This window comes from Phragmites australis, chromosome 20 (assembly GCF_958298935.1).
Source record: "Phragmites australis chromosome 20, lpPhrAust1.1, whole genome shotgun sequence".
In the NCBI taxonomy this organism is placed as follows: Eukaryota; Viridiplantae; Streptophyta; class Magnoliopsida; order Poales; family Poaceae; genus Phragmites; species Phragmites australis.
In genome coordinates, this window is record NC_084940.1 from 12,634,682 (window position 1) to 12,661,862 (window position 27,181).

At 40.8% G+C, this 27,181-nt stretch overlaps 2 protein-coding genes and 1 pseudogene across 4 annotated transcripts; all 3 read right to left on the minus strand.

Moving 5' to 3' along the window:
* Nucleotides 1-544: 544 nt before the first annotated feature.
* On the minus strand, nt 545-20,962 carry LOC133901734 (probable LRR receptor-like serine/threonine-protein kinase At1g51810). Of its 3 annotated transcripts, none has more exons than XM_062343200.1 (13): nt 20,800-20,962; nt 20,123-20,672; nt 18,243-18,727; nt 5,275-5,413; nt 5,086-5,157; nt 3,522-3,593; nt 3,381-3,449; nt 3,079-3,230; nt 2,717-2,970; nt 2,436-2,562; nt 1,590-1,658; nt 1,309-1,498; nt 545-1,070 (listed from the first exon to the last, which is right to left on the minus strand). In XM_062343200.1, exons 1-13 carry the CDS (start codon nt 20,873-20,875, stop codon nt 740-742), a joined length of 2,586 nt encoding a protein of 861 aa, XP_062199184.1. In that variant the 5' UTR covers nt 20,876-20,962; the 3' UTR covers nt 545-739. The 3 variants fall into 3 exon arrangements, with proteins under 3 accessions (XP_062199184.1, XP_062199183.1, XP_062199185.1); XM_062343199.1 differs by having other exon boundaries at nt 2,717-2,979; nt 20,800-20,959; XM_062343201.1 differs by lacking the exons at nt 3,381-3,449; nt 3,522-3,593 and having other exon boundaries at nt 2,717-2,979; nt 20,800-20,960.
* Nucleotides 20,963-21,869: 907 nt separating this feature from the next.
* LOC133901470 (uncharacterized) lies at nt 21,870-24,281 on the minus strand (annotated as a pseudogene).
* Nucleotides 24,210-25,487, minus strand: LOC133901471 (uncharacterized). The gene is made up of 3 exons (XM_062342829.1): nt 25,361-25,487; nt 24,653-25,106; nt 24,210-24,567 (listed from the first exon to the last, which is right to left on the minus strand). The coding sequence occupies exons 1-3, from the start codon at nt 25,485-25,487 to the stop codon at nt 24,357-24,359; spliced, it is 792 nt and encodes a 263-aa protein (XP_062198813.1). The 3' UTR covers nt 24,210-24,356.
* Between the last annotated feature and the right edge of the window lie 1,694 nt (nt 25,488-27,181).

Here is a 27,181-nt window from a genome sequence, read left to right on the forward strand (position 1 = left end):
TTTGTACCCAGTCGAGAGGTGTCAAAAAAAAAAAAAACTCATCCGAGGCGTTCCTGACCAAATTGTGTGCATAGTTTTCCTGTTGGAAAGGCACGCGAATTACGCTGCTTGAGGGCGCCCGTTAATTAGTGTTGTTCTATGCATGCGTGTAAGTGCATAGCACGTGAGTATAGTGTAAATGAGCTATGTATATCCTGATATGTACTCTTAAAAAAACCTGAGATATTCTATCTCTAAAAAAAAGAATATTACAATCTACATAGTCTGAGCTCTGATACAATTATAATATTAAAAGAATCTTTCTGTACTTTAAAAACCAATAATAAAACGAGAAATTTCTCACTTTTAAGTTAGATGTATTATTCTTGCACAATCAATATGAGACTATTCCCATATGTATTAATTAGTAGACTACGGCAAAGTTAATGCCTCAATTCTCACATATGAAGCATAAACCATCCGATTTTTAAGATAAGTATTATTCATTCACAGTATCTGATGAAGCTAGGTTAGTCAAAATTATTACTTCGTACACAAAAGCAACTACAGGTTCAAAACAATGTATAAACAAACACTAGTGTGCCTTCACATGACAAATACAAGATCATAAAAAAAAACAGTCGTAGAGACCCATCAAATATGAACTAAACCCAGGTAGGTACATGCACAGCTTCATCTTGCCAATGGACCAGATGCGGGTATCAAAGCCGCGCTATCACTCGCCAGGTTTGCTGGGACTCTAAAATTCATTCTCGCGAGCTTCCTCCAGCGCCAGGCTATCCTTGAGTTGCGCAACCACGTCGGACATCGTCAACCTTCCAGCAGCGTCAACCGCTGTGCACATCATAGCGGTATCAACCACCTTCCACATGGAGCTAACGTCGTAAGCGCCTTCGAGCCGCGGGTCGGCGACCAAGCCGATGTCGCCGGTAGTGATACTCTGTTTAACACGCTGGACAATGTGACCGTGGCCTGGCACTATCGGAGGCTCACCGGTGACTATCTCCAGTAGCACGACACCGAAGCTGTACACGTCGCTCCTCTCTGTGAGCCTTCCAGTGAGGTAGTGCCTGTAAAAAAACAGTAGCCAACAACGTTAAAAATAAAGAGAGCACCAGACAAGCCTCATGTTATTAAATCTAAAGGTTACATGAAAAGGAGACAATGTTGTATATAATGGCGTCAATTTTGCTAGTTTTCTTTCTTGTACTTGGCAAATTCAGCTAGTTATGGTTTACTTCTCATTCCAATATAAGCTACAAGGAAAAAAGTACCAAAGTATAACAGTGTACACATGAATAGACATACTCGGGGTCTATGTAACCAGCTGTGCCAGCTGCAGTGGTTGATATGTGAGTCTGATCATCGCTAAGATATGTTTTGCTAAGTCCCAAATCTGCTATTTTAGCTTGCAGATTTTGACCCAAGAGAATGTTGCTGCTCTTCACATCCCGATGAATTATCCGCGGGCTGCATCCTTTGTGCAAATAATCCAGGCCTGTGTATATAACAGGAATGCCAGAAAATTAAAAGGATGATCATATGCTGACGAAAAATCTAGTTGGTCATATTTTTTTATTGCAGCATACCTTGCGCAGCTTCAAGCATTACTTGTACACGTGTTCCCCAATTCAAGGTCTCACCAACAGCATTTTTACCTTCATTGTATTAACAGAACATGACTGTGTTGATCACTTCACATGTCAAGTTCAGCAAATTTATGGAAATTAGGAATTTATCCTGGTTTCTAGTTTTGTCTCGCACTTATTAGAAATGAGACTAACCCCTTTGACAAGATGAATATACACATTGGCTGAAGTCATGTAGTGAAGGAAAACAAAGTGTCATAAAAAATCATTCAACCATGAAGTGCACTGAGGTTGGTGGCCGAGTTAGAGGTGACTCAATGTGCTGACAGCGTCATGTCATCCTCATACCTATGTTTAGAACTTTAGATTGATGGACGGGGTAAGGGGTATGCTGTCTCGCCTAGGCACAAAATTTGTGCCCATGCTATCACTGAGGATTAGAGGAAGACATGTAGATACCCCAAAAGGGTTTCTATTTTCATATACTGAAATAAATAAATAAAATTACTCAAGATGGCCCCGGGTTCAAACTTCAAAACATACATAGATATTTCAGATGCAATATTAAAACAGTCACATAGTTGGTCATTTCTTAATCAATATTCTCTTATTCAGAAATAAATGAAGCTTTAGAACCTCAGTGGCCAACTTTCTCACCACTAATATACACAAACCTATTTAAATTGATCACATAAAAGTAGTACAATTAGGCTTGTTATGAGAACTACTGTCAAAATAAAATGTTTAGACTTTTTACTAACATATTACTATGAAAACTAACAGTCGGAGTTACTTATTAGAGACAAAGAGTCATATATTCTTGAACGGAGTGAAAATAAGACAAACCTCTCAGATGATCATAAAGATTGCCTTGAGACATGTACTCGTAAACAAGTGCTAAATGATCTCTCTCCCAGCAGTAACCAACCAAAGAAACTAGATTCCTGTGATGCACCTTTGTCAAGCTCTGAACCTATGTAACAAGATTAGAAACATAGGAAAGATATATTAACTGCCATATAAGCTACTTGTGTATTGTGACTCACTCAGTTTATTCACATGTATGCTATGCAAAACTACATTCCTAGTGTGTCATGAATTTTTCAAGGTGACTGAAAATTTGGTACCTCAGCTAAAAATTCATCTAGCCCATGTGATGATGACCAAGAACGCATCTTGACAGCAACCTCGGTACCATCTTCTAAACGGCCATAATAGACGAGTCCAAAACCTCCTTGTCCTATGAACCGTTTGAAATTATCAGTAAACTTTTCCAGCTCCTTATACGTGAACCGCCTATTCTCAATATATTGCAGGTAATCCCCTTGACTATTGCTACTTCTTGGAGCATTCTCAAGTTGTAGATTTCTTGCTTGATCATCTATAGAAACTGGTTGCACAAGTATGAGATATATAACAGAAATACCAAGTATAATAAACTAAAAATATTGATGCATGGTAATACAAGTCAGAGCAACATGATGCACACCATTAGGCTTTCTTTTTGCTCGCCCGATGAAATATACAAGAAAAAGTCCAGCCACAACCAGCACACAAACCACAACGGCAGTAACTAAGACCAGTGCTCTTTTTCTTGATGGACTTATCCTTTCGTTGCACATACTTTCATCAGGATCATGTCTGAAATACATGAGACAACCAGGTCAGAGTTTACTATATGGGAGAAAACTATCTTAAACGGTCACTTATTTGAAGATCACAGAAAGAGATACCATAAAAAATTCACAATCATATTAATGGAAAAAGAAGCATCGAGAAGAAAATCACAACCTAAAAATAAGTAATCCAGTGTAATTTCCACATAGGGAGTTGCTACTCAGATGGTTGCTAGACAAATTTCTGTAGAAAGTGAAAGGCAATCGATTAAGTCCCAGGCTAGGTAATAATTTGCAAATGAATATATCCACTTACAGAACACGTAGAGACGACAAACTTGGTAGCGAATCAGGTATTGACCCGCTTAAGTTGTTATAAGACAAATCCCTGAAATATTTATAGAACTATTGTGAGCAAGCCCAGAAATATATAGACACTTAATTCATTCTCTACATTGATGGAATATGATAAAAATCTGGGTTCTATCAAGCTGCAGCATGATTTAAGACATATTCCCCAATTATTAAGCTAGTCATAGGGGATAAAAGCCACATCGAGGAGTCCTGGAGCATAGTCATGACGAGTGTGATGGTTCATCGGTGAATTTTCTCATTCCAATGTGACGTTCCAACTTGTTGTAGGGATTAGGTAAAAAATCATAGAGGAATATATGTTAACAATTAAGTAATGTGACTAGATAGAACGATTTAATTTACAGATTGGTGAAAATGAACATGTGGTTGTGCAAATATGCCATCACGAAAGACACACCTTCCTATAATAGTATCCTCTATTCATGACAGCTAATATAGTGCAACCTAACAGGACATGCACCTTGGCATTATATATGTTACTATAGAGTATGTTCAACCTAGCTTAAACTTAGATGTGTTGTGATTTTTCGAGCTTAAGTTATAGCCCAACAGATGGCTTATTTGGTCTTCTTTCACAGGTCCTGTCTCTTGACACGAAAGCTTAATCTTGGGGAGGGTGGCTTATCGGATCATAACATTATAAAGGCCAGTAGACTTTGACTCACAGAAACAAACTCCTAGACTGGTCCAGTGAATTAACTTATTTAGCACTAACAGAAACAAATTCCTAAAGTGGTTCAATGAACTAACTTATTTAGCCCAAAACATATAAGCTGCAGAAACTGCTTATACATAATAAGCTTACACAATTCATAACACAACCCTAGTTCTAAATTTCCATGAGTTTAATCAGAACACAATTGTTGCAAAGTTTCACAAATTTTCTAAACAAACAGAAAACTCAACAATGGAAAGAGTAACAGAAATCTGAACTTAGACAAAGACTTGCAAGGACAACCACCTCTCTATCCTCCCTTGTCATATTGGAATACTGGATCATACAAAAGAGTCTCCTCCAGTCCCACATTCCCATACATTTGTTATGATAATACTTTTTTAGGCATCTGGAGTGTCACTGAATCTTTATCCTAAAAAGGTGAGTTGTGGCTGTTTGTGTGCATTTCGTTGCTCCTCAAGGCTACAGCTCGCTCACTTCTGCACCAGTAGGACACCACTCTCCCGGTCTCATGTTCAGTGAAGTGCCACATAACATATAGAACAACGGTATAATCTCAACAAGATGTCATGAAGTACACCGAGTTCTCTAAAGACTCAATCATTTGCTTAAGAGAACTCTCAAATGCAATATATATTTTTGGTAGAACAAATGTATCTGGAGATCGCAAAGATATAATCATGTGCAGAAACAAGTGTTCTTTTTTGGATATAGTTGGTGCTTTTCACTCATGATTAGATTTACAACGGGGTGCTCATTCATGGAAATTTGAGGTTTCTGAAAAAAGTAATAGAAGGTAGAGGACATGAACTGATTATGTAGCACTTACAAATTCTGGAGTGCTGTGAGCAATGTAAAATTTGTAGATATGGCACCTTGCAAGTTGCTGTTGGAGAGATCTCTGCATTAAAATTTTCATTCCAACATTGAGTCAGACGCACCAATAATATGCTGGACTACTAGTACTTGTAAGAATGAAGATGCAAGATCTTCACAACATATGCTTACAGATACTCACAATGATGTTATCCTCATGGTGTTGTTACTTGTATTGCTGCATTTCACGCCGTTCCAAGCATATATGGTTGGATAACATGGATCACCCGTCCAGTTTTTCTTCACACCATACTCGAATTTGATAGCCATGATGGCATCAACTGCGTAGAAAAAGTAGGGTCAGAATGTATGTTTGAGAACTGAGCGAAAAACGTTCAGGTTCATGGTTTCTCAAGCCAATTGCATATGTGACGATGAATAATAGATAGTTAGCATATCCAGATATCTCAGGGTGTCCCGTAATCTTTAGAGCATATCTTTATTTCTGATACGACGATCCCTGGAAGAAAGAAAACTACTCGCAGGTACCCAAGACTGAAAGTGCATCTAGGCCCCTTGTGGGTTTTAGCTAATTGATGACAAAAGATTAAGGAACTAATTGTTTTATCAAGTGTATGAACAACTTTTAGTCCCGTTGAAAAAAGTTAAAAGAAGTCAATGATCCTCAAAAAGAAAGAAGAAACGACATGAAGAAACTCTTAGAGTTCAACTCAGTTTTATTTTGAATTTGAGTTTTAGGAATGTCGTACTATTAAGAGGGATGTTTTTTTTTAGTTTTGGTAGTGTCTCAGTGCTCAAAGTATTTTGTGAAAACCAATTTTTTAGAGACACCAATACTCACGAACATTGGGACAATAGGGGCGAAGTTGTTTGGTTCCGGAGTCTCTGGGTTGGTCCGAAAACTCCGGACTCTGTTAGGTGTTCCAAAGTCTCCGAGTGAGACTCCGTGAAGAGCTCTCGGTTTGGCTTTAATTCTGAGCCCGGAGTCTCCGAGATAGCCCGGATACTTTGAACTGTGCAAATGTTCCAGAGCCTCCGAGTGAGACTCCGAGAAGAGCTCTAAGTTTTGATTTAATTTTAAGCCCAGAGTCTCCGAATTAGTTCGAATACTCCGGATGCTGTTAAGTTCCAAAGTCTCCTAGTGAGACTCCGAGAAAGGCTCTCAGTTAACTAAGGTTTTTTAGCCGGAGTCTCCGAGTTGGTCCGGAGTCTCCGAGTTGGTCCGGAGTCTCCGAGTCCTGATGCTTCTGAATCTTCCAGGCATCCTCCGAACTAGTGTTCTAGCCGGTTTTTCTCGAAGTGTTACCCAGAGATTCCGAGTGAACCCGGATACTCCGGGTCAGTGTAACGGCTAGTTCTGACAGGTTAGGTGCGTGGTTTTCTGTGCTACCCAGAGACTTCGGGTGAACCCGAATACTCTGAGTCTGTCTGAATAGCACAATAACGGCTAATTTTTGGGGAAAAAATATAAATACCTCTTCACCTCCTCTCATTTAATGCTTGCTGAACCACCAGTGCATACACTCTCTCTAGAGCATTCAATAGCCCTCACAAACCCCTCTAGTGCCCAATCTTTGCTAAGATTTGTGAGTTTGGTTTGGGGAGTGAGATTTGGAGCAAGAGAAAAAAAAGAAACCTTTGAGTATTTTGAGTTCTTGTCAAGCTGCAATTTGCAATCTTTTTCTCTTGAAGCTTCGTGCTTCTAGACGCCAAGAGAGCACCCGTAGAGCACCCAATCGTTGTGGAGTACCATAGAGAGTTTGTATCACCCGCGAATTGAGTAAGAACCCTAGCTCGATCTTTATGGTCGCTTGGATGAGGATAGGGTTGGAAAAGACCCAGCTCTTTGTGAGCTCCTCAACGGAGACGTAAGCACTTCTTTGTGAGGTGGCTGAACTTCGGATTCAAATTTTATCTCCATTTAATTTCTTGCAAGTTATTATTTTAAATTGTTATTTGGGGATTTGCCTCAATATTGTTGCTTGCGAGTATTTGAGTGCAGGATTATTGTTGAGAAGAACATATCCATCTTAAAGATACAGTGGTAACTCATAGTCTCTAGTAGATTCTCTTAAACTTGCTTTGATTTCGAGTTCCTGTATAGTCCGGATAATCCGAGTGAACTCGGATACTCCGGAACCCGGAGTATCCAGATTAAGCCAGAGTCTCCGGACACTGTTTAATCCACTGCTGAGTTTTAAATTTCAGAAATGACTATTCACTCCCCTTTAGTCGACATCAAGGACTTTCGATCAGTATCAGAGCCTAACCTCCTACAAGGCTTAATCGCTTGGAGGAATTAGAGATGTCGGCATCTGGAGAGAAAAGCCCGAGAAGTCCTAAAGGTGAAACCTCGGGTGGTGGTTCGAGAAGACAAATGGATTCGGGAGATGCTTCAACAGCCGATGGCTCCAAAGAAAGAAAGGGCGTTGAAATTAATTTCGATTATAGCAAATTAAATTCCATTTCTAACAACTTCATCTCCGTGTCGTCCAGGCGTGCACCAGTTTTTGATGGTACTCACTACGCCGCTTGGAGGCACAAGATGAAGATGCATTTAATATCGCTCCATCCGAGCATTTGAAAAATTATGTGTGTAGGTATTGATTTTCCGGCCGAATACATGGAGCTTACACCTGAACAAGAAAAAGCCATACATAGAAATGCCCAAGCAACAAGTGTCCTACTTAGAGCCTTACGTCTCGAAGAGTTCAACAAGGTGGATGGTCTTGAGAAGGCTAAGTTAATTTGGGATACACTTCAAGTGTCTCATGAGGGTACAACTAGTGTGAGGGAATCCAAGATTAAATTACTTGAAAGCAAATTGGGAAGGTTTGTCATGGAGGATGATAAGACTCCACAAGCCATGTATGATCGGATGATGATGCTTGTGAACAAGATAAGGGGACTTGGGAGTGAAGAACTCGATGACCACAAGGTTGTAAGAAGGTTACTTAGAGCCTTTGCTCCAAGAAATCCAACTTTGGTCACCCTCATCTGGGAAAGGAGAGATTACAAAAGGCTCACCCCAAGTGATGTTCTTGGGAGAATACTTTCTCATGAGCTCATGGAAGAAGAAGCAAATGAGGTGAAGTACTTGTCCAAGCAAATCTCCACTTCCAAGAACAAAGAAATAGCTTTCAAGGCAAGCAAGAGCAAACAAGTTGAAGAGTCTTGTTCAAGTGAAGATGAAAGCTCCGATGATGAAGAAATAGCTTTCTTTGTGAGGAAATTCAAGAAATTCATGAGAAATGGAGGATATATCAAATATAAAATAGATATGTCCAAAAGAATAACTTCCAAGAGGGCGTGCTATGAGTGTGGCGAAGTTGGCCACTTCATAGCGGATTGTCCCAACAAGAAGAAGGGCAAAGACAAAGAAGAAAAGAAGGGCAAGCCATTCAAGAAGGACAAGAGCAAGGCATACAAGAAGAAATATTTCAGTTATGCTCATATTGGTGAGGAGTGGGATTCAAACTCTGACTCTGACTCCGATGATGAAGGAGTCGCCACCATCACCATTCGAGCCCCTACACCAACAAAATCACTATTTTGCGAAATGAGCGACAACGACACCCCCACATGCTTCATGGCAAAAGGGGGAAAGGTAAAATCACATCCTAAGCTTCTGTTTAGTGATAGTGATAGTGATAGTTGTAATGAAAGTATGTTTAAAGGTCTTAGTAAAAATGACATGTCTAAATTGAAAGAACTTATGGAAACAATAGAGGGTCAAGAGGAGATCCTCGAGAAGCAAGAAGATTTGCTCATCCTTGAAAAGGAGAGAAACCTTGAACTCAAGGAACTTCTTGCTAAAGAAAGGGAGAAAGTTAAGAAATTGACCAAAGAGCTAAATTTGGCCAATAGCTCAATTGCTTGTTTTGAGAATGATAATTCTATGCTTCAAGAAAAATTGTCAAGTTTAGATGAGAGTCATAAAACTCTTGAAGCACAAATCAATATCCTCAAAAATAGCTCATCCCAATCTAATGATGTAACCTTGCTCTCCAGTGTTTCCACAAGCAATAGTTGTTCTGGGTACTATAACATAGATATAAATGCTTGTGCTATTAACATTGAATCCTTGCAGACTTTACAAAAAGAGAATGAGAGGCTAAATGCATTGGTCAAGTATGGATGCATTAAAACCTACAAATCAAAGGATGCACTATACAAGATCATTGAGGCCAAAGACAACAAGCTAAAGAGATGTCTCGGTTTTGACACGCATACAAGCAAACCAAATGAGTGTGTTGTGATCAAGGGCAAGGAGTACCTAAAATTCATCAAAGGAAGCAAGCAAGCCGATCACACCTCTCAAGTGAAGCAACAAAAGGTTTATGCGCCTCAATCCTCCTTTTATGCTTCTTACATGCTCAAGAGGAATCACCATGGTAAAGTAGTTGCTCTATATGTTGGTGCCCACACAAAGGATACAATTGTGAAAAAGAGTGTGTGGGTACCAAAAATTCTTGTGACTAACATGAAAGGACCCAAACAAATTTGTGTACCTAAAGCAAAGGCTTAAAATTTATTTTGTAGGCATACTTCTCCGGTGGATCAAGTTAGGTGATTGATAGTGGATGCACAAATCATATGACCGGAGAGAAGAGTATGTTCTCATCTTTTGAACAAAATGGAGGATCTCACAAAAACATCATTTTTGGTGATGATGGAAAAGGTGAGGTATTGGGTCTAGGTAAAATTGCTATCTCAAGTGATCATTCTATCTCTAATGTTTTGTTAGTTAAATATATTAGTTACAATTTGTTATCCGTATCACAATTATGTGAGATGGGTTATAATTATCTTTTTACTAATGAGGGTGTGATCGTTTTTAGAAGGGAGGATGCCTCAATAGCTTTCACTAGTAAGTTAAAGGGTAAACTTTATCTTGTTGATTTTTCAACGGATGAAGTAAGGCCTAAAATTTGCTTGATTGCTATGTCTAGCATGGGTTGGCTATGACATCGCCGACTAGCCCATGTTGGCATGAGAAATTTGTCTAAACTCCTAAAGGGGAGCATATCCTAGGACTACCAAATGTTTCTTTTGAGAAAGATAGGATTTGCAGTGCTTGTCAAGCGGAAAACAAATTGGAGCTCCTTACCCCGCCAAAAATGTGATGACGATAACAAGGCCTTTGGAACTCCTTCACATGGATCTATTTGGACCAATCACCTACATAAGCATTGGTGGTAACAAATATGGCTTAGTAATTGTTGATGATTATTCTCATTTCACTTGGGTATTCTTTTTGCATGATAAAAGTGAAACATAAGCCATATTCAAGAAGTTTGTGAGGAGAGCTCAAAATTAATTCGATGTGAAGATCAAGAGAGTGAGAAGTGACAATGGAAGCGAATTCAAAAATACTCAAATTGAAGAATTTCTCGATGAAAAAAGAATAAAGCATGGGTTCTCAGCACCCTACTCCCCTCAACAAAATGGGGTTATCGAGAGGAAGAATAGGACTCGCATAGAGTCGGCAAGAACCATACTTGATGAGTACAAGATATCAGATCAATTTTGGACGGATGCCTTCAACACCGCTTGCCATGCAATCAACCGTTTGTATCTCCACAAGATCTTAAAGAAGACCGCCTACGAACTCCTAACCGGTAACAAACCAAATGTATCCTACTTTAGAGTTTTTGGTAGCAAATGTTTTATTCTTAATAAGAAGATAAAAAGTTTTAAATTTGCTCCTAAAGTAGATGAAGATTTTAGACTTGGTTATGGATCAAATGCCTATGCCTATCGTGTTTTCAACAAAATCTCCGGTTGTGTTGAAATTGCACGGGACGTGATATTTGATGAATCTTACGGCTCTCAAGTGGAGCAAGTTGATCCTAATATTCTAAGTGATGAAGAAATTCCAAGTGAAGCAATTAAGAAGATAGCAATTGGAGAAACCAAGCCTCAAGAATCACAAGAGCAACATTTGGCCAATAATGACTCAAGTCAACCATCTTCATCAATTCAAGTAGAGCCATCGACATCAACTCCTATGCAAGACCAAAATAAAAAATAAGGTCAAGATCAAGCTCATGGTGATTACAATAAGTTTCTTGATGATGAAGGAGAAGACATTCAACCCCAATCTCAAGTGCCACACCCAAGAGTTCATCAAAGCATCCAAAGAGATCACCCCGTGGACAACATACTTGGTGATATACAAAAGGGGGTAACCACTCATTCTAGAATTGCAAATTTTTGTGAATGTTACTCTTTTGTTTCCTCTTCAGAACCATTGAAGGTGAAACACGCACTTGGAGATCCGGATTGAGTGATGGCTATGCAAGAAGAGTTGAACAATATCAAGAGGAATGAAGTTTGGACATTGGTGGAAAGACCAAACCAAAATATAATTGGCACTAAATGGGTCTTCCGTAACAAACAAGATGAAAACGGGATCCTAAGAAGAAACAAAGAAAGGTTGGTTGCTCAGGGCTTCACGCAAATAGAAGGTTTGGATTTTGGTGAGACTTATGCTCCCGTAGCTAGGCTTGAGTCAATTCGTATATTACTTGCCTATGCTACTCACCATGATTTCAAGCTATATCAAATGGACGTGAAGAGTGCTTTCCTAAATGGACCAATCTCCGAATTGGTATACGTAGAACAACCTCCCGGGTTTGAAGATCCCAAATATCCTCACCATGTGTATAAACTTCATAAGGCGCTCTATGGGTTTAAACAAGCACCTAGAGTATGGTATGAATGTCTTAGGGATTTTCTCATTAAAAAATACTTTGAAATAGGCAAAGCCAATTCTACTCTTTTTACTACAAATGTTGATAATGATTTATTTGTTTGCCAAATATATGTCAATGATATTATATTTGATTCTACTAACAAGATATTTTGTAAAGAGTTTAGTAGGATTATGACCAAGAGGTTCGAGATGTCAATGATAGGTGAATTAAAGTTCTTCCTAGGATTTCAAATCAAACAACTCAAGGAATGAACATTTATTTGTCAAACGAAGTATATCAAGAACATGCTTAAGAAGTTTGATATGGAGAATGCAAAGCCCATCAAGACTCCAATGCAATTAAATGGGCATCTCGACCTAAATGAAGAAGGCAATGCTATGGATCAAAAGGTATATCGTTCTATGATTGGTTCTTTACTTTACCTTTGTGCTTCTAGGCCCGATATTATGCTTAGTGTGTGCATATGTGCAAGATTTCAAGCTGCTTCAAAAGAGTGTCATTTAATGGCCGTTAAGAGAATTCTTAAATATTTAGTTCATACTACATACCTTGGCTTATGGTACCCAAAGGTTCATCCTTCAAACTTATTGGCTATTCGGACTCCGATTATACCGGTTGTAAAGTGGATAGTAAGAGTATATCCAGGACTTGCCAATTCTTAGGTAGGTCTTTGGTGTCTTGGTCATCTAAGAAATAAAAATCCGTAGCTCTTTGGTGTCTTGGTCATCTAAGAAATAAAATTCCGTAGCTCTATCCACCGCCGAAGCTGAGTATGTTGCAGCGGGCGCTTGTTGTGCTCAACTACTTTGGATGAGGCCAACCTTGAGATATTACGGCTATAACATGACCAAAGTTTCACTTTTGTGTGATAATGAGAGTGCCATCAAAATAGCCAATAACCCCGTACAACACTAAAGAACTAAAAACATAGATATACGTCACCACTTCTTGAGAGACCACTCTACCAAAGGGGATATCGATATTCGCCATGTGAGAACCGAAAAACAACTAGCTGATATCCTCATAAAGCCATTAGATGAGCGAAGGTTTTGTGAGTTGAGATGTGAGCTCAATATCCTAGATTGTCACAACGTGACTTGACATATTGCATACAATTGATTGTTATAGATTTGTAGTTTTATAGATAGGGTTTTTCAAAACTCGTGTGTGCAACATTTGAAAATTTTGGATCTTTGATCTTTGGATCATAATTTGCTATTTGTGATCATAGTTATGTAATGATGTTTGTTGGCTGATCATAAGTGGTAAATATATATGTCTCAATTGTCCAATAATCTTCTCCTCATCGAATCTCAGCTTCTTGCTCAATCTGCAAAATCTATAGATCCCGAAATGTCCGGTCTATGCTGGAGTATCCGGAATCTGACACTGTTTCGTGAGCTTCTGGTTCTGTGAATTTGACAGAACCCGGAGTCTCCGGGTTCACCCGGAGTATCCGGATTCTGTTACTCAACCTGGAGGGTCCGGGTCACCCTCCGGGACGAGCTTTCGGTTCGGACTCCAGACTCCACCCGGAGTCTCTAGGCCAGGCCGGAGTCTCCGGGTTACCCAGCTTATACAGCAAACCCCTTCGTTTTTCCTCTTTTTTCCATCCTTTCACTTCCTTTTCCTTCCCCTCTCCACAAGAAGAGAGCTCCGATGATTTCAAGCTTCATCCAAGGATTTTTCGCGAAGTTCTTGGATTGTTCATCGTCCCTAGCTCGGAATCTCCAACCTTTCCTCCAGATTGAATCTTCGTGCTTCATCTAGCCCTAAAAGGTACTTTTCACCTGATCTCCAAATATCTTGGTCTAGAATCAAATTCCTTCGGTGAAGATGTCCCTTATGGTCCCTAGAATCAATCCCTAGAAGGGTTTTTGCAATGTGGAAGAAGAATCATGAAATCCCCAAATTCTTGCCCCGGTGTCAGGCTACCCGGAGTATCCGGGTTGGCCCGGATACTCTGGGTCTGTCAGAATTTTTAGCATTCCTTCAATTCAAAATTCTTTCTCAACCAACCCTTGTGCCTTCTCTTATATATCTTTCATGTATATCTGAGGTCTTTTGAGATGGATAGAAACAAGGGATATGGGTATGAGAGGAGGAAGAAACAGAAAAGTGATTCTCACGCTCAAGGCCAAAGCGATGCTCCTCCTCAGCGTGTTAAATCAAGAGGAATTCGGATTGAGGAGTCGGCACAATCAGAAAATGTGCCTCGAGGATCGACTAAGTTACAAGCCATAAGAGGAAGAAGCACTTTCAAGCCAAGGGGAACAACTCCTGTTACAGAAGGCCGTGGAAAAGGAAAAGCCGTGGATGCCGCTTTTAGCATCCACGGGGAGGATGATGAGACAGAGGAAGAGAATATTGTGTTAGCACCCCTAAAACTACACAGGCCCTATAGAGCTCATCAAGCACATGAAATTCCAAAAAAGATGATCGATTATATGAAGAAAGCTGCTAAATACAAGAAGGATAGAGGTGAAGATCCTTATGAATATGAGAAGAGCGTGGCAGACCCATGCTTTTGGGACGAGTTTCACGCTAACTTTTATGAAAGCGTGATCCTAACCAAGAAGAACCTTGTCACTCCAATGTAGTAGATTGATTGAGAGTACATGGAGCAAGAGAATGATCAAACATTTAAGGTTGTCTTTGCTGCATGTGAAGAAAAGAAAATTAAGAATTTTATGAGTCTGAAATGTGATTGGAGTGTTGAAGTGATTGCCCAATTCTATGCTATACTTTCTTATGATCATGAGGAGAATCAGTCCATGTTCTGGATGATTGAAGGAGAGAAATATAGAATTTCAAATAAAACATTTGCTCACATTCGAGAGACCAAAATTAGGATGAGGAAAATTGAAGCAAGGCAGAAGAAAATTCACACTCACCTTGGTATTCAGCCACCTTGCTCTCCAATCATTCATAAAGAAGAAGCGAGTGAGCCAGAGTTCAAGAACCCTTGGGCTTGGTATGATGAAGTCCAAAGAGCCGCTGAGGGTCCCTCCCATGCTCAATATGATGAGGAGACCGATGACAACGAGGAGATAGAAGAAGCCGAAGCAAGCTCTTCGGAAAATGGCAATGAAGATGGATCCGATGACGGTGTCAATGATGACTATGAGGAAGACAGCGGCTAATTTCTTATTCTGCTTCTCTTTCTTTTTGGTGCTTGATGCCATAGGGGGAAAGAAATCCGATGTGTCATGTCTATCTTCTTTCTTAATCCCTTCATCGTTTTCGCGGGTTAATTGAGACATATGTAATAATTGTATTGAACTATGTGGTGTGCTTGTAGTAGAACTTTTAAATTCGTAAGACTAAATTTGTGCTAGTGTGATGCAATGAATTGGTTAATGAAATGTTTGTTTCTCTCTTTCTTAGATTTTGTGAAATGTCATGTCATAGCATCACGTATATAAATGTTCAAGTTCACTCACTTTGCACCCCACGAATTCTAAGATATAGAGGGAGCTCTCACAAATTTTCTTTAAATATATACATTTGCTCTTAAACTCTAATTTCAAGACAATGCACATATTTAGGGGGAGCTTACCAAATACCTTAAAATTCAAAACCTTTAAATTCTATTATCTTTTATAAGCTTTAATCGGGTTGTCATCAATCACCAAAAAGGGGAGATTAAAAGTGCATCTAGGCCCCTTGTGGGTTTTGGCTAATTGATGACAAATGATTAAGAGCCTAATGCTTTTATCAAGTGTATGAATAGGTTTTAGTCCCGTTGAAAAAGGTTAAAAGAAGTCAATGACCCTCAAAAAGAAAGGAGAAGCGACATGAAGAAACTGTTAGTGTTCAACTCAGTTTTATTTTGAATTTGAGTTTTAGGAATGTCGTACTATTAAGAGAGATGCTTTTTGTAGTTTTGGTAGTGTCTCAGTGCTCAAAGTATTTTGTGAAAACCAATTTTTGAGAGACACCATCACTCACGAACACCAAGACAATATGGCAGAGTTGTTTGCTTCCGGAGTCTCTGGGTTGGTCTGGAAACTCTGGACTCTGTTAGGTGTTCCGGATTCTCCGTGAAGAGCTCTTGGTTTGGTTTTAATTTTGAGCCCGGAGTCTCCAGGATAGCCCAGATACTCCGGACTGTGCAAATGTTCCAGAGCCTCCGAGTGAGACTCCGAGAAGAGCTCTAGGTTTCGATTTAATTTTAAGCCCGGAGTCTCCGTGTTAGTTCGGATACTCCAGATGCTGTTAAGTCCCAGAGTCTCCGAGTGAGACTCCGAAAAAGGCTCTCAGTTAGCTAAGATTTTTTAGTCATAATCTCCAAGTTGGTCCGGAGTCTCCAAGTCCTGATGTTTCCGAATCTTCCGGGCATCCTCTGAACTAGTGTTCTAGCTGGTTTTTCTCAAAGTGTTACCTGGAGACTCCGGGTGAACCCGGATACTCTAGGTCAATGTAACGGCTAGTTCTGACAGGTTAGGTGCGTGGTTTTCTGTGCTACACGGAGACTCTGAGTGAACCCGAATACTTCAAGTCTGTCTGAATAGCACAGTAGTGGCTAGTTTTTGAGGAAAGAGTATAAATACCTCTTCACCCCTCTCATTTAATGCTTGCTGAACCACCTATGCATACACTCTCTCTAGAGTATTCAATAGTCCTCCTAAACCCCTCTAGTGCCCGATCTTTGCTAAGATTTGTGAGTTTGGTTTGGGGAGTGAGATTTGGAGCAAGAGAGAAAAAAAAGAAAGTCTTTGAGTATTTTGAGTTCTTGCCAAGCTGCGATTTGCAATCTTTTTCTCTTGAAGTTTCGTGCTTCTAGACGGCAAGAGGTCACCCGTAGAGCACCCAATTATTGTGGAGTGCCACTAGGAGTTTGTATCACCCGCGAATTGAGTAAGAACCCTAGCTCGATCTTTATGGTCGCTTGTGTGAGGATAGGGTTGGAAAAGGCCCGGCTCTTTGTAAGCTCCTCAATGAAGATGTAGGTACTTCTTTATGAGGCGGCCGAACTTCGGATTTAAATCTTGTCTCCATTTAATTTCTTGCAAGTTATTCTTTCAAATTGTTATTTGAGGATTTGCCTCAATATTATTGCTTGCGAGTATTTGAGTGTAGGATTATTGTTGAGAAGAACATATCTATCTTAGAGATACAGTGGTACCTCATAGTCTCTAGTAGATTCTCTTAAACTTGCTTTGATTTTGAGTTCCTGTATAGTCCGGATAATCCGAGTGAACTCAGATACTCTGGAACCCGGAGTATCCGGATTGAGTCGGAGTCTCCGGACACTGTTTAATCTGCTGCTGAGTTTTAAATTTCAGAAATAACTATTCAAACACCCCCCCTCTAATCGACATCAAGGACTTTCAAAGACGTCCCGTATAAGAGAATGTCTATTTCTAAAAATAGAAAGGGAGAGTTCAAGGGACATATGGCACCCCCATATATATGCGGAACGGAGGGGCCCTGCCGAGGAGAAGCCAGATCGAATCGTCTCAAACGATACGAGTTCCACAAGCTCATACAAGCCAACTGAAGCCAAGAAAGAAACCGTCGACTAAATTTAGATCCATCTAAACTAGCTACATCTTCTTGTAACAGTCTCAGATCAATACAAGACAAACATAACGTAGGGTTATTATCCTCAAATAGGTCCGAACCTACCTAAAATTCCTGTGTGTTTCTCTTATAATTCGTCCACTCAAAACATCCCCGAAAAGGGGCCCTGTTCTTAAAAAAAAAGTGTTGCGCTCCTCTCTCCGCGATGTGCTAGACAAACCGATATGGCTGAGGTAGCAGGGAGGCGGTGCTCCAACTCCAAGGCTCCGAGCTGTGCATGGTGCATTTGGTTGGGCATTGGGGGTAACGGGTGATAGCAAATGGGAGTTTAGAGGCGAGGCTTAAAATTCTTCTGTTTGTTTCGTGGGAGGGGAGTTTCATTGGGATAGGGAACGGGAGTTTGTCAACGAAATCCCACCAAACTCTCTTTAAAGTATGATGGCTATTGGATAGAAGTTGTATGTTTAATAGGAAATAATATTGTTCTTCGTGACTGATATTTTAACTCTCCACTCCTAAATCCATCAACCAAACGATGAAAAAAGTATTCCCTCTCCTACCAAACTCCCTCTCTTTTACTCCCATCATAAGCTAAACAAGAAATATGGATTAAAAGTACAACTCAGCGAAGGGGATTAGATGCAATCCAATCGGACCCTATCAATCCACGTGGATTGTTATAATGCATGTCTACTGAAACATGGTATATTTTCTAAGGCATGTATTTCCTATCTACGTTGGATTTATTTTTCCATTGATCATCATGTAATATAGACAAAAGCTCTGGCATTAACCCTTTTGGTCGCATAAAAAATAAGACACCCCAATTTACAACACAAATGGATATAGATCGAATTAATCTCCGTTGTAAAAGTGTGAGGGAGAAGGCGGGGAGAGGACTCACTGTCAGTAGAGAATGTCGCCGGACTGTTGCGTGGGATGGGATAATAAATCTCGAGAGCGTTGATCATCGGGGGCAGCACGGACTTGGCGGTGGCAACGAGAGTGATGTTGTACTTGTTGCCGTCGGTGGCGTTGTATGGGACGGAGTTGTAGACGCACGAAGCAACCAGGGACGAGGGGCTGTACGAGCTCCCTAGCTGGTTGCCGTTCAAGTATATGTTAAACTGCCGGAGCTGGGAGCTTTGGAAGTCGGCGAAATGAAGGAACACCATAAAGGCGAACCCCATAAAGGAGTCCGACGCTTCCCATGTCCAGGGGATGAGCACCGTGCCATTCCCCGCCGCTGCAATTGCTGTCTGGAGAACATGCAAGGGCTCCATGAAGTTGGGGGCCGGCTGGATTGTCAAATTGGTTGACATGCTTGCCCACTGTGGGCTAGCTTCATCCATCGGATACCAGAAACGATCGTATCGATCCTGCTGATACCTTAACAAAATCCAAGGAAAAAACATTGCATCATTGAAATTTCATTTAATAACACTATGGTAGTCCTATTTCTTATTTTTAAGTTTCACTTTATGGTCTCTGATATTTAATTTTGATAACATATATCATTTTTTATGACTTTATATTAACTTATATCAGTAAAAATATATTATAAGGACCCCTACGCCAGGGTTCACAAGTGCGATGGGGTTGACATGCGTCCCCCTCGCATTACAACTATGCGAGAAATTAGAGCGAAAATTCAAAAAATTCAAATGGATTTGTGTGGTCAAAGCCGGTTGACCGAGGCAAAAAATGCTTGAATTGGGTTCTCGAAATGCGACCGGTTTTCTCGATAATTCGATCGGTTTTGTCGATATTCAATCGCATTTTTTGCACTTTGATCAATGTCGAAAATCACTCGAACTCTTCGAAAACCATTCGGTTTTTCCGATTTACTGAGCGCATTTCTCGAATTTCAGTGAAGGTCAAAAAAGAAACCAAACAATAGCTTAACCTTGTAAAATCAATAACTAATTCATTTGAGCTTCAAATAAAAGTGAAACAAATTTTTTTGGTTTCCTTGTAACATGATCTACATGATAAAAATATTTATATTCATGAAAAAGTTGAATATTTTCTACAAGAATATGTATTTACTAAACTTAGTTAAATGTATAGTTAATTCTTTGCTAATCCAAAAATCATGAAATCAATTTTTTTAGTCTTCTTACATGATGCCATGTCTTTTAAAAATATATGAACTCATTAAGGAGTTATTGTAACATGCAGGATTGTGTAAATGTGTTGCAATTAGATTAATTCATAACTAACTCATCACACCTCCAAAATTAGTTAAACCACTTTTATCAGTTATTTATACTATGCTTTAAGTAGGAAAAATAATAGTAGACATGAAAAAGTTAATTACATTGATATTTCTTAACATGTTCATTTTATACTTGTGAACTTTATAAAAATCATGGAGAAACTAATAGTACTCTAAATAAAGTGAAATAAATTTTAAAGATCCTCTTAAGATACACTACCCAAGAAAAATATGTGTTTGCATGTTAAGTTTTTCCTTAACGTGATGGGCCAATCATCCTGTTCATATGGTTTATTTCAGTATTTTTCTTTTTTTTTCAAACTTCTTCCATATAAAATATGATGCTAACGACATTATTTTTTAAAACAAAATTAACAGAAGGTGTTAGAATTGTCTATAGTATTTTTAGAAATTGTTGTGCATTTTTGTGATTTTTTTATTTTTAAAATTTGGTCTATTTATGAATGCGATGCGACTCGGAAGTTCGTAATTCACGAATTTCGCTCGGTTTTCTTCACATTTTCGAACCCTGCCCTAGGCGCACCTCCTGCCACGCGAGAACATACCGGGTAAATGACGTGTCTGCCCCCATGATAATCCGATCATACATGGCCATGGACAGGTCGGGCGTGACGGGCGGGTAGAGCGCGCCCCCGAGCGGCCTGAGCTCCACCACGGACACGAACGGCGTGCCGTTGCCGGTGTTCACCAAGCACACATGCGTCCAGTTCGCCCACGCAACGAAGACCGCCTCGTACGTCACATTGGTGCCGACTTTCAGCGTGTTCCAGTAGTCGGTCCCCAGGTACAGGTCGAACTTGTACTCCACCTGCGACGACGACGAGATGTTCCGGCCGTCGTAGTTGCCGTAGAATATCTCCGTCCGGGCGAGGTACTTGGCCCCGGCCACCGTGGGGAGCGCGTAGCAGTTCCGCTCGCCGGACGGGAAGCTCCGGAGCGTATTGTAACGGGGCGTTTCCTGCTGGTGCTGGGCGGCCACTTTCTGGTTCTCGCCGCCGTCGACGTACGGAACGTCGGAGACGTAGACGATGCCGGTGGACGTATCCGTGTAGCCGCTGTCGTTGGCGTTCAGGCCGCAGTCGATGCTTAGGAACCCTGCATGCACATACATAAAAACATATATACTACCATGCATGTGACACGAAATCAAACGGGAGAAATTGAGAATTAACAAATACACATATACATAATATCGATGTATTCAAGTGAGAAATCAATGAACCTTGCTGCTGACCGACGTCATGGACGGCATGGACTAACACGAACATCGCAGCAAACAAAACCAAGAACGCCGCCATTGATGAAACACCTCTCAACTTGCTGGTAGTCGGGATGGTTGCTTTGCAATGGCAGTCGCGACCGTATATATGTACATATACATTTGTCACCACACGCATGGCGGCTTCTCTTATGCTGAGCTAGTGGCATCTGTTTGAGTGTAACTTGAAGCGAGCAGACGGTCTACGGACGGCATGCATATGCACCAGTGGAACGGATCAACCGAAAAGAGATTAACACGTGTCATGTGCAAGGAAAAACTTATCGATAAAAAAAATATCGGAGGTTAGCGGTAAATAGGATTATTGGAATTCTATCGGTGATAGACAAAAAATTTCGGACAAAATTTGAAAACAATGACTCAATTTTTCTAAAAAATCACATATATTGTATCCAACCATTTGACATAGAAAATAACGCTTAATAATATATAAATGAGATAATATCACACTTTCATATCACATATTCAATATGTTACATTTGATAAGTCCACAAAACATCATATAAACTCATGTCCTTCCACATACATAGTCCATTAGATAGATTTAAGCATAACAACTGACATAGTCTCATATACTACATGTTTGGAAAAAAAAAGTAGAAAACATTAGCATCAATCCATAGTCTGTGGATTGCAAGTGACACTTGCGCAATCCCAAATATTATAAGTTTGAACGAAAATGCACAACATAAATATCAGTCCGTAGTCTCAAATGTTACAAGCATATAAACCAAAACAGAGCTACATAGGCTCAATATCTTATCACTAAATCAGCCATTACTCCATAGTCTCACATATTACAAGCACATAAACCAAAAGGACAAAACATGGTGACATACTCGGATCTGATCACTAACTCCGGCCATACTCCTTGGCGGCTTGGATCACTGCAAATAGTGATATATACTCAAATTTGGTCACAATATACAAATGTGTAAGCTCAATGACAACTGCATACTATGTTTATTTCATCAATTTATTATGACCAAAAATATGTTTTATATGATCAAAGCCTAATTTAGTACATGATCATCCAATACTAAGCAGGACAGAGGCGTAGATAATATACCTAACTCATAGTTACCACAATAAACAAAATCTGAAGCATCATGGAAGGAAACGATTAAAAAAAACAGAAATTCAATGTGTAGATACGAGGACAAGAGGTTTGTCAAACCTTTTTAAGATAGAGGTCCTGGATAGAGAGTTTCTTTTGCCTTGTTGATCTTGGATGGATAGGGATTGGTTGCTTATGTCTAGTATCTACAAATTTAAATATAAGTAACATATGTATCAATTTGAATTTAAATACGACATATGCAATTGAGTTATCATTTGTACCACAACTTGCATCATCATCTGAACTGTTATCCCCTGATTCAGCATAAGTTGGGCTACCTTGTGAAGAATCTGACTCAAAACTGTCCGCAATACCTTCTTCATCTTCCTCCAATCCTACCTTCCCTTTCTTCTTACCGCCCTTTCTACCAAAATCAAGCTTCCTCTTAAATATAGCCACTTCTTCTTCATCCATTCCTAACTCTTCTATGAGAAATCTACTTGGGCTTAGGGATTCAGGCTCGTCGTCAACATATTCATCAAGAATGGGCGCAGACTCACTCCTAGAGTTGCACAACCAATCCATGATTGGATTGCCTTCATCATACATAGCAACATCCATCATGATGCTACAGGATCGGACTCCCTTTCTTTAGAGCCTTGCATTTCTTGAAGGCTTTGCATGTCAGTTTTGAAATATTGGATGCGCAACTTCAAATTGTAGTGGACATAAACCAACTTATGGAGCTTATCGTAACCCAACCGATTTCTCAAATTGGTATAAACCATAGCAAATGTGCTCTAGTTTCGCTCACACCCACTGAGGACATGCATTGTGAAACAATACGCCGTGCAAGCTTTTGTAGTTCTTTGTGCTCTCCTCCATATGAATCCCACCAATTAGCTACAATAAATGACAAAACATTTATCACAACAAGAGAAGTAATAAAAAAACTTGCAATGACACTATTAAAAAGCTGCAATCAAAATAAAACCTGCACTCATACGGCCACTAAGTGCTGATCGTCGAGCCTCCTCTCCTCCAAATAACCCTCTCTTTGCACTGAAGAAAGCAAATTGATCAATTGCAATAGATGCCTTCGAAGATGAGCTTGCAATCTTCTTGAGGGCTAGTGTTACAGCGTATTTGGAAGATGATTTTTTCACAAGCTTCAACCTATATAGTGCTTCGGGATCAAGTGCAGTAGCTAGAAAAAGAAACAACTTCAGTAATATTCAAAACAAGTTCAGCACTCAACTAGGAAAGGGTACAAGTTGAATAATATTGTAGCTTTGACCAATATAATGCATGAATAAATTTTATTTTAGACGTTACCTGCAGCCATGAGCGTTTCATTGAGAAGATATCGAAGTCTCGTGTTGATTACTTCCAATATCCTATCACGGAGATCTTCCTTATTGCTTAATGTAGCACGTATGTCATCTACGACTTTCAACATCTTTGGAAGGAATCCAGATATAGATGCACTTTTCTGCTGATCAGCAAAGCGAAGTACAGAGTATATTGGTGTGATAGCTTTCAACACTAATTCCATGTCACTCCACCATCTTCTATTTGTCAAACAATCATATGTGAATTCATGGTCCTCTTCATCCCTCCATGCACGGTTGGTCCACTTATCAGACACCATCCATGCTTTAAACTTATCTTGCCTGTCCCAAAAACTTTCAAGGAAGATGAAAACTGTGCCAAACCTGGTGGCATTCCACCGAACCAACTCTCCACCAATCTGCTCCCTCATCATAGCATGCAGCCTGAAAACAAAAAACCAAAGTAAACACACAAGTACAATTGTATTCAACACCAGTTTCTCAAGTATACAAGTATTTACCTGTTATGATTATAAAAGAATCTACAAATTGGCTTTGCACAGTCCACGACTTCCGTGACCTCTGGAAAATGTCCTATGTCCTTCAACATCAAATTGATAGTATGAGATGCACATAGCTGCCAAGTAATATGTGGATACTGAACAATGAGTTGCCGACATACTTTCTTGTAGTTGGAGCCATTATCTGTGACAATCTGAACGACAACCTTAGCCCCAATCTCCTCAACAACCACCTCTCTAAGGCAATCATAAATAAAATCTGCATTATGGATAGAACCAATTGCATTTATAGACTTGTGGAAGAACATGTGTCCATTGCAAAAATCATAAAATTAATAATGCACATCATAGTAGGACCTGTACAATCATGCAAAAAACCAAAAGTGCATAAATACAATTGCATTCAATCTTATTTCCTCAATTATACAAGTATATACCTGTCCATGAATCACACATGATGGTAACTCCATAGTCATCCCATTCATCCTTGAATTCAGCCATGTGAGCCTCCATGTCTTCATAGTTCATATCCAGAAATGGGCCATCTATTTCTCTTCCATTAGGAATGTGCACTCCTTCTCCAAGTTGTTAGGCTAATTTAATAGCTGATTGAAAGTATGGACAGTCTGCTTTCCGTCCCGGAATATCATTGGCATGAAACCACTTGGCCAAAGCTTTCCCAAGCTTCTCTTTGCCATCCCCCATGAGCATAATGTCCACTCGAGGCTGTGCTTGTGCCCTGCTGTGTGCCAAATCTATGTCAAAGGGAGCTTGTGAAACACTTTGACTTCGATAGAACCTGTACAATCATGCACAAAAAACAAAAGTAAATACACTAGTACTATTGCATTCAACATCAATTTCTCAATAATACAAGCCTTTACCTGTCAAGTGTACTTTGTTGATTAGCTGAACAACTAGCAGACCTACTTCCAGTAGTCTTACCAAAAGGCAAAGTGTTGGCATGTTCCCTCAATGACTCTCTCACCGCCATCTCAATCTGCCCAGCTTCATCAGGAGGAATTCTTGTCCTGCCAAAAGTCCCAAAATCTCTGTTTGCTTGCATAACCTCCTTTTCAACATAGAGACGAAGGTCCTTGTTTCGTTTCCTCCTTACTCTCCGGATTGCCACTTCATCCGTCATTAATGCCTTAACATTAAGTGGCACATTTTTGCAGGCCGCCACATTACCAGACAATCCACCCAAATGCTCCTTGAGACGGCTCACACCTCCACCCTTAATGCGAGCAGGGCAATAATTGTAGCTAAAGCCATTCCCAAGAGGCTCACCATGGCTCCAAGGGTTCTCAATGGTTCCTGTTAATTTCACCCGTCTCCCTACAGTACCATACAAGAATAGAAACATTTGTGTAAGAGATAATATAGCCGCTAACAAATATGATGATATGCACATGGAAGAGAACCAATGTGAAACAAAAAATGGAACATAGTTACCAAACAAATGTGAATGGTTATATCTTTCTACCTTTGTCGTCCTTATATCCATCAAATGATCAATGGGCCAAAACATGTTTAAGTGCTTGTTGTTCGTGAATACAATCAATACATTACAAGTGCTAATAACAAGTTACTATCTCCTTGAGTGACCACCTCAACAGCGTCGTCTGTTGCCGTGCTCCTACCAGCAGCGCCACTGGTGGATGATGCGCCGATGGCACCCTTGCCTCGATCCATCCCTCCCTCACCTTCTATGGCCATCGCAGCACACTAGAGACTCCTCCGACGGCCGAGTGTAGTAGAGCAGCGCACAGCAGAGGGTAGAGGCACTGAGCAGCGAGCAGAGAGCACGGTGCGCTGCCTTGGCACTAAGCAGTGAGCAGAGAGCGCTGAGCAGTGAGCGGAGAGTGCTGAGCAGTGAGCAGAGAGCGCTGAATCGCTGATCCGCGTCCCGCTCTTGGCCTCTTGCTCGTAGCAGCGCAGCGGCGCAGCGCAGCACAACGAGCGTCTTGCCGTCTTGGCCTCTTGCTTGCAGCGGCACAGCGCAGCCCCGAGCCCCCGCCCCGCTCCGCTCGCAGCGCAGCGTCCCCCAGCCAAGCTCGCCGTCCTGCTCGCAGCGCCGCCTGCTCACCGTCCCGCTCGTAGTCGCCGCCCCGCGTCGCTCGCTGTCCCGCTCGCAGCGGCGCTAGCTCGGCGCCGACTCGCCCAGCCGCGCACGCTCACGCTCGCGTCGCAAGCACGCAGGCCACAACCAGACACCAGAGTCCAGAGCTCTACCTCCGCTCGGGCGTCGGGCGCTCGACCACGCACGACGCGCGCAGCAGACGCCGCCCGCAGGCCCGCGCGGCGGCGCCCTCCGTTGGCCACCTGAAAGTGCCTAGAGGGGGGGGGGGGTGAATAGGCTTTTCTGAAAATTAAAACTAAAAACAGCGGATTAAAACTGCCGGATATTCCGGTGAAGTCCGGATACTCCGGTATGGTCCGGAGTATCCGGTCTAGTCCGGAGTCTCCGGCCTAACAGGGATTTTCAGAATAAATGTGAACTAAAGATAACAGCTAGAGTCTAAGAATTACACTAGGTCTACTAGATATCACAAAGCTAGAATAACACTTAATACTAGCAAGATTGTCACTAAAGCAATTTAAATGACAAGTTATCAAATTCACACGATAAAGTAAATTGCGCAAATAAGAACACGAGAGTTTATCCCGGAGTTCGGCCACCTCACAAAGAAGTGCCTACGTCTCCGTTGAGGAGCTCACAAAGAGCCGGGTCTTTTCCAACCCTATCCTCTTCTAGCGACCACCAAGATCAAGCTAGAAATTCTTACTCAATATGAAGATGTTTACAAACTTCCCGAGGCACACCACAAGTTTTGGGTGCTCTTCGGGCGACTCCTTTCCTTCTAGAAGCCCAAAGCTTCAAGAAAGATGATTGCAGTAGATGCTCGATGAAGAACTCAATGCTCAAGTGGCTTGAACCCTCTCCAAACACACACTCTCAAATTCTTGCAAACTTTGCTCTAGAGGTGATCAGAGGGGCTTTGAATGCTCTTAAAGTGCTCAAGAGGTCTCAAGTTTACCAGCCACAGCAAGCTCTAAATGCTATGGAGAGAGGGGGCATTTATAGCACTCTCTCATAGACTAGCCGTTACTATTTTTGTCAGAGCTTACCGGAGTATCCGGTGTACACCGGAGTCTCTGGTCCTAAATCCAAAAACGGCGTCAGAACGGTCACCGAACGTGTCAGAACTAGCCGTTACAGTTCTGTTTAATTACCGGAGTCTCCGGTGAACACCGGAGTCTCCGGTCCTGATAGACTTTCCAAAAAGACTAAGTCCGGAGACTAGCCGGACCCTCCGACATCTCCAGGTACCGGAGTATCCGGTGAACACCGGAGACTCTGGTCTTTCTTTTCTTTTATCAAAAAGATTAAATGCTAATCGAAAGTCTCT